Source organism: Prionailurus viverrinus, chromosome E1 (assembly GCF_022837055.1).
Source record: "Prionailurus viverrinus isolate Anna chromosome E1, UM_Priviv_1.0, whole genome shotgun sequence".
Classification (NCBI taxonomy): Eukaryota; Metazoa; Chordata; class Mammalia; order Carnivora; family Felidae; genus Prionailurus; species Prionailurus viverrinus.
In genome coordinates this window covers 27,609,345-27,621,391 of record NC_062574.1, presented here as the reverse complement: position 1 = coordinate 27,621,391, position 12,047 = coordinate 27,609,345, and the positions used below count along the sequence as shown (strand labels likewise).

Genomic DNA, 12,047 nt, shown 5'->3' with positions numbered 1-12,047 from the left:
ATAACAGATGAATCTTACTTTATCACAAATGAATCATTTAATCACACTGAAGAGGATGGTGCAGAAAAGAATGAATGTAACTCTGAATCTTAGGACCTAAATAACTTTGGGAAAGTGACAGGATACTGAAGGCTAAAAACAAAAAACTGTAAATCAGCACTGCCCTGTAGTTGGTAAACTTGTTCCTCACAAAGGCATAGGTAGGTCAACAGTTCTGAAACTACTTGGTTTATATATTACAGTTAAACAAGTATATATAGTGTAGCTGGGCCGCCTGGGTGGCTCAGTCGGTTGAATGTCCAATTCTTGATTTCAGAGCTCAGGTCGAGATCTTGTGATTGGTGGGATCAAGCCCCACATGGGGCTCTGTGCTGACAGTGCAGAGTCTGCTTGGGATTCTCTCTCTGCCCCTCTCCTGCTCACACACACACCCTCTCTCAAAACCAATAAATAAACATTTAAAAAATAAATATACTATAGCCAATGAGAGACAGGCTGTTAGAGAAAGCTATAATAAAAGGGAAGGCTATAATGAACACTATGGAGTTGGGACTGGTGTTGTAGGCATCAATTACAGACTCATGATTTATCTTCTTAAAACATATCTGCATATACATACATATACAAAGACATAGAGATGTTCGCATGACTAAGTATACAGGTGGTTTCCTATTCTCTCCATTGATAAGGACTAGAAGCAGTGACACTCCAGAAGCACTCCAGAAACAACATGCACACCTTAACACTCCAATCTTACTTTTTAAATACCACTGTCCATAAAAAGAGGCAGAGGAAAGACAAGATGAACCTGGAGCATCTTGTGGGGGGAGAAGAGGGAAAGGAGGAGGAAGAAACATACCAAAAGGACACAAAAGCTAACCTGAAAGAGCTTCCAATAGCCAAAACTAGAACTGAACTTTAAAATAATGACATACTGGATCATAAAGAATAAAATAATATCCATGAGTGCACACTGATATAAATAAGTGGTCGAGTAAAAAGCTAAATGGGAAAGAAGGGACTTTTCCTTACAAAATTCTAATAATAAATGTATAAGGAACAGGGAAATAGAAAACAATTAGAACACTGCAGTCATAATTGTTGTAGGCAAGATCCACCAGTAGGTGCTAAAGGTAGTAAGAGTTTAAGCAGAAAGAGTATTTGCCTCAAATATTTAGTAATTACAAAGGGAAAAACTGTAAATAAATAGTGTGAATCCTGGCAGACACCAACTTGACCACCTAATCAAGATTAGTGTCATCAATAATAAATACCTGCACTATATATAGCCCCTGATACACTGCAATGAGAAGGGCATATCACATCTGTGGTAGTTTTCCCAATAATGCTTAATCTCAGTTAAATATGAGAAAATATCAAACAAACCCAAATAAGGGAACATTCTATAAAATAATTGGTCCTCTTCGAAAATATCAAGGTCATGAAAAACTGGAAAGACTTGAGAACTGTCACTGACCAGAGGATACTAAAGAAACATGACAACTAAATGCAATGTGGGATGCTAGACTGGATCCTGGAACAGAAAAAGGAAATTAATACAATAACTGGTGGGGTGTCTGGGTGGCTTAATCAGTTAAGCAGCCGACTCTTGATACCAGCTATGGTCATGATCTCGTGGTTTGTGGGATCGAGCCCTGCTTCGGGCTCTGCGCTGATAGCACAGAGCCGCTTGGGATTCTCTCTCTCCCTTTATCTCTGCCTTTCACCTCCCTGCTCACATGTGTGCATTTTCTCTCCCAAAATAAACATTATAGAAGATGTTAACAAAAGCAGAAGCTGAGTAAGCTGCATGATGGGTATATGGGAACTCTGTCAGGACTTTTGCATCTCTTTGTAAATCTAAAATTACCTCAAAATAAAAGTTAAAAAAATAGGAAAATCTGGAGCTTTAAAATTATTAGGTATAAAAATGCTGGATTTGGTTCAAGTGTGAAGAACTAAAAAAAGTACCAGACCAGCAATTCATTCCATCCTTGCCATTGGTGTGGAACCTTCAGAGAATCACCTAACCTCCCTAAACTGCATGTTTCTCTGACAAATGGGTAGGACACACAAATCATCTACCTCAAAGGTTACTTAAGGATTCAATGACACAGTTGGTCAAAGCTGTCCAGAAACCACGTTTGTGCACACTGCAAGCATTAACTGCTATATCCTTTGGCTTAAGAGAAAATATTCATTAAGAAGAAATTTTCTAGGAAAGAAACATGAAATAAAAATACTAAATACTGGGGGCACTTGCTAGCTCATATGGTAGAGCAAGGGATTCTTGATCTGGGGTCATGAGTTCAAGCCCCAAGTTGGTGGTAGAGTTTACTTAAAAAAAAAAATAGTGAAACAAGGTAATGGTGGAAGGAAAAGACTTAAAAGATACACAAAGTGCCAGAAAGTAGAAGCACAGTAGAGGAACTCATTGGAAATTTATGTCCACTACTCATGATTTGCACAGACTGTAGGTGATGACAGCTACATGTAGGAGAATGGGAGTGAAAGGGGGGGTCTGCTCTTGCAGACCAGATCATGAACAACCAATGAGAAGAGGGAAAAGGAACTGGTACCTTCTCCTATGCCTTCTCCTCCTCTTACTGCTACCTAAAGTCTAGCATAGCCAAAGCAGGCATATCACCCCAAGGAAGAGGGAAGATTTCCTGGCACCACTGAGGAATTGAGTGCAGACTTACTATATATAACACAACTAGAATTTGGGAAAGTAATTATATTTTTCAAAGATCCCACTACTGGGGTGCCTGGAAGGCTCAGGTGGTTAAGCGTCTGATTTTGGTTCAGGTCATGATCTTGTGGTTGGTGAGTTCGAGCCCTGTGTCAGGCTCTATGCTGATAGCTCAGAGGCTGGAGCCTGCTTCCATTTCTGTCTCCCACCATCTCTGCACCTCCCCCGCTCGTATTCTCTCAAAAATAAACAAACATTTAAAAAAAAAAAAAAAAGATCCAGCACTACTAAATGCTAACAGGTCCTTCACCTTTGAAATTGTTTGGTCTTCAAGAGCAATGGAATGAGAGAGCATCCCAAGCAGACTCTGCACTGACGGCGCAAAGCGTGAAGTGGGACTCAGATTCATAAACCATTATTAGATCATAACTGGAGCCGAGACCAAAAGTTAGATGTTTAAACCAACTGAGCCACCCAGGTGCCCCTTTCAGCCTTCTTATGATTCTAGAACAGGACAGTACCCCATACAAAAGTAAACACAAAACTAATCAAATTGTTCACCTTTTTGACTTAAAAATCATGCTTTTTCAAACCGAAACGTTCTATTCTAAAAAAACCATGAGGTTCCCATTAATATCAACAGACCAGAAGCCAGCAATTGTTATCTGTAAAGGGTGTGAGAGTAAATATTTGAGGCTCTGGAGCCAACAGGTTTCCTTAGCGGCTACTCAGCTCTGCCTTTGTACGGCAAAAGCAGTCACTGACAAACTATAAATGAATGGATATTAATATGTTCCAAAACCACTTTGTTTCCAAAAATAAACAGCCGTAGGGATTTGGCTCAAGGACGGTAGTTGTCTACCTAGAGAGAATGGCAGACACTTGTTAACTGAATCCCATTTTTCTCAATGGACTGAAAATTTATATATGCTGCCTATTTCTTACCATTTTATAATTCACAAACAAAATTACTTGAAGTGAACTGGAGCCCAACAAAATAGGCATCATTTTCTTCACCATAATGGAACTGCTTTTGAGTACTCATTCTGTCCTTTAGTTACCTACCAGTTTGTTCTTGGTTTTTGGTACAACATGTTTCCGACTTTAATTACAAAACAGAGAATTTTATACCAGGAGGGCAGGTTCAATATCATTTCTTTAGAACCTTGCATTTTTTGCTTTTCAAGAGATAGACTTTATTCTTAAATATGGACTCAGAATATACGAATAAGTTAGCTTCCTAAAATACATGAGAATACAATTAAGCTCAAATATTTTCCCTACAAAGTTTTTGTGCAAGTGTAAAGAACCAAATACTTTCCAATTTTCCTACAGCTGTAACAACTGAAAATAATCGTGCTATCAAAGTAAACTAAATCCTACTAATTTAAAAGGGTTTCAGTTGCCCGGGTGGCTCAGTGGGTTAAATATCTGACTTTTTTTCCTCTTCCAATGTTTACTTTTGAGAGTGACACAGTGCGAGTGGGGTAGGGGCAGAGAGAGGGAGACGCAGAATCTGAAGCAGGCTCCAGGCTCTGAGCTGTCAGCACAGAGCCCGACCTGGGGCTCAAACTCACAAACCACGAGATCATGACCTGAGTTGAAGTCAGATGCTTAACTGACTGAGCCACCCAAACACCCTGACTCATTTTTTTTTTTTTTTCCCAGAAAGAGACAGCATGAGTGGGATAGGGGCAGAGAGATAGGGAGAGAGCAAATCCCGTGCAGGCTTTGTGCCACCAGCTGTGGAGCCTGATGCAGGGCTTGATCCCGTGAACTGTGAGATCATGACCTAAGCAGAAATCAAGAATTGGACACTTAACCAACTGAGCCACCCAGGCACTTCAAGTGTCTGACTCTTGATCTCAGTTCAGATCTTGATCACAGGGTCATGAGTTGAAGCCCCATATTTAAAAAAAAAATGAAAAAAAAAGAAAAAAAAATTATGGGGAAACTGGGTGGCTCAGTGAGCTAAGCATCTAACTCAACTTCAGCTCAGATCATGATCTTTGGGTTTGTGAGATCAAGCCCCATGTGAGGCTCTGCTTGAGATTCTCTCTCTCCCTCTCTCTGCCCCTCCCCCACTAGCACCTGCACTCTCTCAAAATATAAATTAAAAAAAATTTTTTTTTAAATAAAATGGTCTAAACCAGCTCTCAACTCATCCAAAATAAGGAGAGCACTCCTGATTGTTTTTATACGTAGCCTGAAAGCATCAGAAGAGCTAGAAAAATACTTAAGACAAAAATGTACCACGATCCAAATATCACTATGTTATTCTAGGGAATCCACTCACTAAAAAAACTGCAAGGTCATGAAAATTAAGAGCAAAGGTTAAGAACATCTATGATTTTAAAAAGTATATCCAGACACCTGGGTGGCTCAGTAAATTAGACATCTGGCTTTTGTTCTCAGCTCAGGTCTTGATCTCAGGGTTGTGAGTTCAAGCCTCACTTTAGGCTCTGCAATGGGCATGAAGCCTACTTAAAAAAAAAAAAGTATACATCCTCCCAATAAATGAAAGAGAGATACCTCAAAATGCTACCCTGTAGGTTAATGACCTAAGAGAATCTCATGATTAAATCATGTGTGCTAGAAGCTTTACAAGTAAATTTTCCCAAATGAGCAGTCTACTCTCAGGCTTCTCTTAGTTCTTAACCACATGTAGTTTCCCATATTTTAAAAATAAATAAAATTATAAAGATACACAGGAAAGCACTGAGTTCTATATCAAATAAAAGTGAAGAAAGAGCTGCTAACAGTGAGAGATTCAACGTAGTCAAACATATTTGTGTTTGCGGGTTCCAACTAATGAACCTCATTAAAAAAAAAAATCTACTAATCAATCCGTACAATGGTTTGCCCTCAACACTAACGGTGCAAAATTGTTGCTTTATATCTTCATCTATTACAATGCAGTATAGAGGTTAACAAAAAGTAGGATTAAAAAAATGTCAACAAAACGTGATAAACCGAAAAACATTTCTATCTAAGAAATACTGAAATGTGTTAAAGAATGTATTAGTTATGTTTTAGAGCACTGCATGATAAACTACCTAATAACTACATGACACTACACCAACACTATCATGTTAGTAAGTGAATGCTAAATTTTTACTTCTCATATGATTATAGTACTTAAATATTTCCAACTAACTTTAAAATTTTTTTTTAATGTTTATTTATTTTTGAGAGAGGGAGAGAGAGACAGAGCATGAATGGGGAAGGGGCAGAGAGAGAGAAGGAGACACAGAATCTGAAGCAGGCTCCAGGCTCCGAGCTGTCAGCACTGGGCCTGACGTGGGGCTCAAACTCATGAACCGTGAGATCATGACCTGAGCTGAAGTCAGATGCTTAACTGAGCCACCCAGGCGCCCCTCCAACTAGCTTTTAAGGAGAAAAAGCAACCATATATATTACCAAGAGTGTAAGAGTATAAAATATAAGTAAGTGTTAATTTCCTCATGCATTTACTACTAACAGTCTATAGAGCTTAACAGCCTCAACTGTACACAGGCAATGTGAATAGGAAAAAAAAGGGTGAGGGGCTTCCTGTCCCACTTTTAATAAATTGCAGAGGCATAATATTTTCTCAAGTTCATTTTATTAACAAAAAGTGCGACCTGTTTTGAACAAAAGCCAACCATGAATCACAGAATTTGGCAAGACAGTAGACATGGAAAAGCAAACAATCTTCATTAAGTAAAATATAAGTAGAGGAGATGCCTCTCACATGTATTATATTCATGCTTCTTCAATAGTCTCTTGCCAACTTTCAGTGTATTTTTTCACAAATGCTATAGCAGCTCAAACACAAATCCAGGAGCACAATGGAAAGTTTGGCAATTATTTTGGGCTAATTAAGTATGAAAGTAAACATTATACCACAGTTTCATGTAAACCACTGTGCAATGTGTAGGAATCTTTAAACATATTGACACTGAAAACAATGTCCAACTAATGAAAATAAAAGAGACAAGAGGGCTGTAAAATACTTGTTGCACTACAGCTGTTTAATAAAAGGCAGGAAAAACTGAAATAATTGTAAATGATCTTCCGTGTGTTCATATGGAACATGACCAATTCACATGAACTTAACTCATTTAAAATTCTGTATGTAAAAGTCATATAATAGAAAGATTATGCCATTAATCAGTGTGTCTACACCTGAACAAACAAGAAAAGATAAATAAATTAACTTGTAGTCAGCCAACATACTCCAAAGAGGAGATTCAGTCTACTTTTGCTTTATTTATTCACATAAAGTATCTACAGGGCAGAATCTATACATAAGTAATTTTTCTCTTCCCTAATTTACAGGCATTAATGAAGCTATAAACTATGATTAAAACCCAAACTATAAAGGTGGTCATTTAAACACAACTGAGAATCTAGCCAAGGATAGAGGAGTACCGAGACTGAGCAAGTTACTGAGCGCATGCACGGTCTCTACGTACACTGTCCGGCAGTTAACCACCTTTCTATTGCAGGAGACAAACTGCCTTTTAGGAATATACTGATTTACTAAATTAGTTGAGGACTACACTGTTAATTCATTACATTACACAAAATTCTTCCCACACTGCTAATTTTGTCCTGTGTACTAATGTCATATACTACACTTGTGCTACTTTCTAAAGTTTCAGAAATACTATTTCAGGTAGAGATGATGAAAAAAAATAAGACCAAATCTGATTATCTGACCGATGACAAATTGAGCACCGACTACAGCAAATCTCAGGGTCAAGGTAGCTTGCAAGTCAGTTCTCTGGATTTGAAAATTACCTTCCGCTGTTTCCATCAGTATTAAAGCTGAGGTCTTCAGGGCCTATTTGTTCACCATCAGGAAAACTGGAATGCGTATCTAAGATAAAAAATTAAAAGCAGATAACAGTTTTTAAAGACCAGTATTTTCTTTTCCATGTCTTTAAGTGATCTTCCTAAGCATGTTAGTTAAGTGATAAAGATTAGTGGGTTGTAGACAAACCTCTGTCTTCATAGAAAATTTGTTATCTGAATCAGGTATAAGCAAGCACAAAGGGAAAAAAAAAAACAGGAAAAAGTAAAATGTGTAATACCCATAATTAGAAGATGAAAGTCACTGCCTAACTTTGTTCTCCTGGGGACACTGTGGGAGCAGCTGAAGAAAGGAACAGGAAATGATGATGATGTATATACTTTGAAGACTGACTTTGTAAACATTAAAATGTATCTTAAGGCAAATTAAATTGCACATGCAAATATCACTAAAAAATCCATCAGCACTCAAAATAACGTGCCCAAAATCTAGCTGCTTCTTTCAGAAAAAGAAAATTACTAACAGTGTCATAATACCTAAAAACCATCAACTGCTCAGCTCTATTTTGGAAACAAAAAACAAAAAACAAAAAACAAAAAAAAACCTAGAACTTCAGGGAAATCTGTAAAATTGTAATGCCGAAAACTGGCATAAGCCTAACAATGTTGCCATCCAGGAAATCTTGCAGAGGAATGCTAAGACTGATCATTAAAGTCTCTGGATAAAATATTAGTAATGGGTGATGGATGCTAACTAAACTTACTGTGTTAATCATTTCCCAATACATACATACTATCAAATCATTATGTGGTACTCCTAAAACAAAACAAAAATACTAACAATGACTTTATCTCAGTGGGTTTTATTCCTAAAACTATTTTGGGAGGAAGAGGAAATTTAAAAAATGATGCTTCCATAAACTAAATGCATTTCTAAGAAGTCAGAAAAAAAATCTTTTAAAAAGTTTCCTTATTAAGCTAGGCTCCTAACATCTAATAACATCTGAACCCTCCCCAGGGGTTGATAAGCATTTTCTTATTACAAAAGAGCAGATAGAAAATATTTAGGTATTGTAGGCTACAGACTGCCTCTATGGAAAAGTCTTCTCAGTTTTGTTTTTGTTTTTAAAAGCTCTGTACAACATAAATGCTATTCTTAGGTTACAGGCTATATACCAGAGCAGGTTGCTGAGCCCGCTCCATTAAGTAGTATCCAGCAGGTATCTGACCAAACAGTACCTAGCACATTTTTTCAGTACTCACCATTTAATTTACCCCATAGAATATTGTTTCACAAAAGACAATAATTAAAAAAGAAAAAGAAGCAGAAACAGCAGAGAAGCAGCAGCAGAAGCAAAAGAAGCAGCAGCAATAGCAGCAGAAGAGACGGTTTTATTAATCTCTGTGAAATGAGATCATGTGCCACACCTTCATCTGGGGGCTGTGCCATGAAAGAGTCGTTAAATCCTCCCATGCTGGTGTGCTCTTCCTGCTCCTCATTCTCAGTGTCACATTCAATATCACTGTCACTGCTCATTCCTGGCATGAAAGAAGGGGAGAACATGTTTCTGAAATGAAACCACTGCTAGTGAAAGGAAAACAAAGTCTCCTCGCCCACTAAACTGAGATTCCTACTGAATTTTACCCTAGATCCCAAGACAGTGGAAGACACCAAACAAAACAAATAAAAAGTAACCACACAAACCTCAGTTCTCATTAGTTATTTAGAGCAGTGGTTTTATTTTTGTTCTCAAAGATTAAAATTGCCCTTTCCACAAGTAGTGGAAAGTATCTGCAAGTAGTAATTTGAAACCAGCATTAATTTCATTATATTGAGAATATTTTTTCCAAAGCAAACAGTTTTTTCGAGAGTCATAAGAGATAATAGAAACTTTTAATCCTGATTCAATATAGATGTAATCGTTTCTAGCCTAAAACATATAAATGTTATATAAATACATGGTTATACTTACACATATGCGTGTATATAAGAAATTCCAAAAACTCTTAGCAATAAATGAGTTACTATCCCATTTCGGCCTCCAATTTTGTTTTTATATACATCAACTGACTCTTAAATGAAATATTCTAAGTGCACCCAGGTGGCTTAGTCAGTTAGGCATCTGACTCTTGATTTCAGTCCAGGTCGTAATCTCACAATTTGTGAGTTTGAGCACCCTGTTGGGCTCTGAGCTGACAGTGTGGAGCCTGCTTGGGATTCTCTCTCCTCCTCTCTCTACCCCCTCCCCTACTTGTGCTCTCCCTTTCTCTGTCTCAAAATAAATAAATAAATAAACTTAAAACAAGATAAAAGAAAAAGAAGATTTCTATAGAAAGTGCTTCTCTTTCAACAAGATAGTGACCAAGAAAATCTGGAAATCTTCCTGCTATAAACCCTTATACATGCTAAAGAAAATATAAAAAAAATATATGTTAATGAACAGCCCATTTAAAAGAAAGAGGAGAGAGGTGCCTGAGTGGCTCAGTTGGTTAAGCCTCCAACTTCAGGTCAGGTCATTATCTCACGGCTTGTAGGTTCGGGCCCCACATCGGACTCTGCGCTGACAGCTCACAGCCTGGAGCCTGCTTCAGATTCTGTGTCTCCCTCTCTCTGCCCCTCCCCCACTTGCACTGTATCTCCCTCTCAAAAATAAATGAATGTTAAAAAAAAAAAAAAGAAGAAGAAGAGAAATACACAGGTACCAAAACAAACAGGTAAGGAAAACTAACAGGTCAGATGCCACAGAAACCCAAGATTTAGATGTGAACATCTTTAATATTCCCTTGGACCCACCACAGAAAGGGAGTTGAATGACTAAAACTTATTTCCCTGCATAAAGCTAAAGTTCTTATTGAAAGAATGGACTAGAAAAAGTCTGCCTACTGGTATAGGAATACAGTCTCCTGTCTGTTTCTGCTGGGCTCAGCTGATCTCAGAATTCAAACTAAGGCCTATGTGCCTAATTTAGGTTTGGGATTTAAAGTTGAGGTTTAAGTCTCAGGAAATTAATATAAAAATTGGTCAGGAGCTAGTGCTATTTGAATAAAGCAAATGGAAAATCTTCTGGAGTAAAGGTTCTAGGTAAGATGGAGTAATAAGCACATTCCATTCCATCTTTCCCACTAAATGAAGCTATAAAACCTGGACAGAATCCATGAAGCAGCTCTTTAAGGGTACTGAAAAGTAAATAGGAACAGGTATATTGGTGTAGACCAGAATTTGAAGTACCACCAAACTGTCAGATTTAACATAAAAAAAATTTTTTTTAATGTTTATTTATGTTTGAGAGAGAGAGGGAGCGAGGGAGGGGCAGAGAGAGGGAGACACAGAATCTGAAGCAGGCTGTAGGCTCCGAACTGTCAGCACAGAGCTCGATACAGGGTCGAACTAACAAACCGTGAGATCATGACCTGAGCTAAGTCGGACGCTTAACTGACTGAGCTACCCAGGTGCCCCAAACTGTCAGATTTAAATAAGATCCAGAATCTCATAACATATTAAAAATATCCAGGATACGGGGTGCCTGGGTGACTCAGTCAGTTGAGTGTCTGACTCTTGATTTTGGCTCAGGTCATGATCCCAGAGTCATGGGATGGAGCCCTGTGTTGGGAGCCCAGTGTGGAGCCTGCTTAAGACTCTCTTTCCCTCTCCCTCTGCCCCTCTCTCCCACTTGCTCATGTTTCCTCTCTCTCTCTCTCTCTCTCTCTCTTTCAAATTAAAAAAGAAAAAAAAGAATCCAGGATACAATCCAAAATGAGTTCAGCATATGAAGACCTAGGAAAAGACAATCAACAAACATCAATGCTGAAATGAATGAGATGCTGGAAGTATCTAACTAACAAAGACTTTAGAGCAGATATAGAAGTGCTTGTGAATACTCTTAAAATAAAAAAAAAAAAAAAAGCTTCTCTGGAGGGAAGCTTCCACAATCCAGGTCATAAATTATCACAGGGGGGGATGAATTTTTTTCAGGGGAGGGGTAGATGAGGCAGAAAAAGATTCTTAGAAAGGTGTGTTCTAATTAAAATTTACAAAACAAAAAAGGCGGGCAATCCACCTGAAATGAGTCAAGCGAAATACACAAATAGAAGGACAATACCATGATTTTTTCATAAATTAAAATAAGGACCTGTTTAATATGAGAAAGGAAACTTAAAAAATTACTAAACAGACTTTCCAGAAATGAAAGATATAGTCATTAAAATTAAAATATTAATAGATTTAAGCAAAGTTGGAAAAGAGGTTAGCAAACTTAAAGACAGAACTAAGGAAATTAAACAGAATATTAAAGAAATAGAAAAATGAATATCATTAAAAAGCAGTTAAAATATAAGGGGATAAATGGTAATAATTCCACTGGTGTCAAACAGACTGCCACAGATAGCAAGAATAACAAAGGACAGACAATGCATTAAGAGAAAATAGCAGAAATTTTTCCAAAATTAATGAAACATTCTAAATTGAATGAAAATAAAAATTCAACATATCAAAATTTGGGAGATGTGGCTATAGCAGTGCTTACAGGGAAATTTATACCATTAAATGCTTACATTAGAG

At 37.6% G+C, this 12,047-nt stretch overlaps 1 protein-coding gene across 5 annotated transcripts in view; it reads right to left on the bottom strand.

Moving 5' to 3' along the window:
- Nucleotides 1–6,277: 6,277 nt before the first annotated feature.
- TRIM37 (tripartite motif containing 37) overlaps nucleotides 6,278–12,047 on the bottom strand; it is a 130,096-nt gene continuing 124,326 nt past the window's right edge. For all 5 annotated transcript variants that reach the window (XM_047832398.1, XM_047832400.1, XM_047832396.1 and 2 more), the window contains 2 exons: nucleotides 8,918–9,028; nucleotides 6,278–7,556 (listed from right to left, as the gene is read on the bottom strand). In XM_047832398.1, coding sequence (XP_047688354.1) covers nucleotides 7,474–7,556; nucleotides 8,918–9,028 — 194 coding nt within the window. In that variant the 3' untranslated portion in view covers nucleotides 6,278–7,473. The remainder of the gene's footprint in view (nucleotides 7,557–8,917; nucleotides 9,029–12,047) is intronic.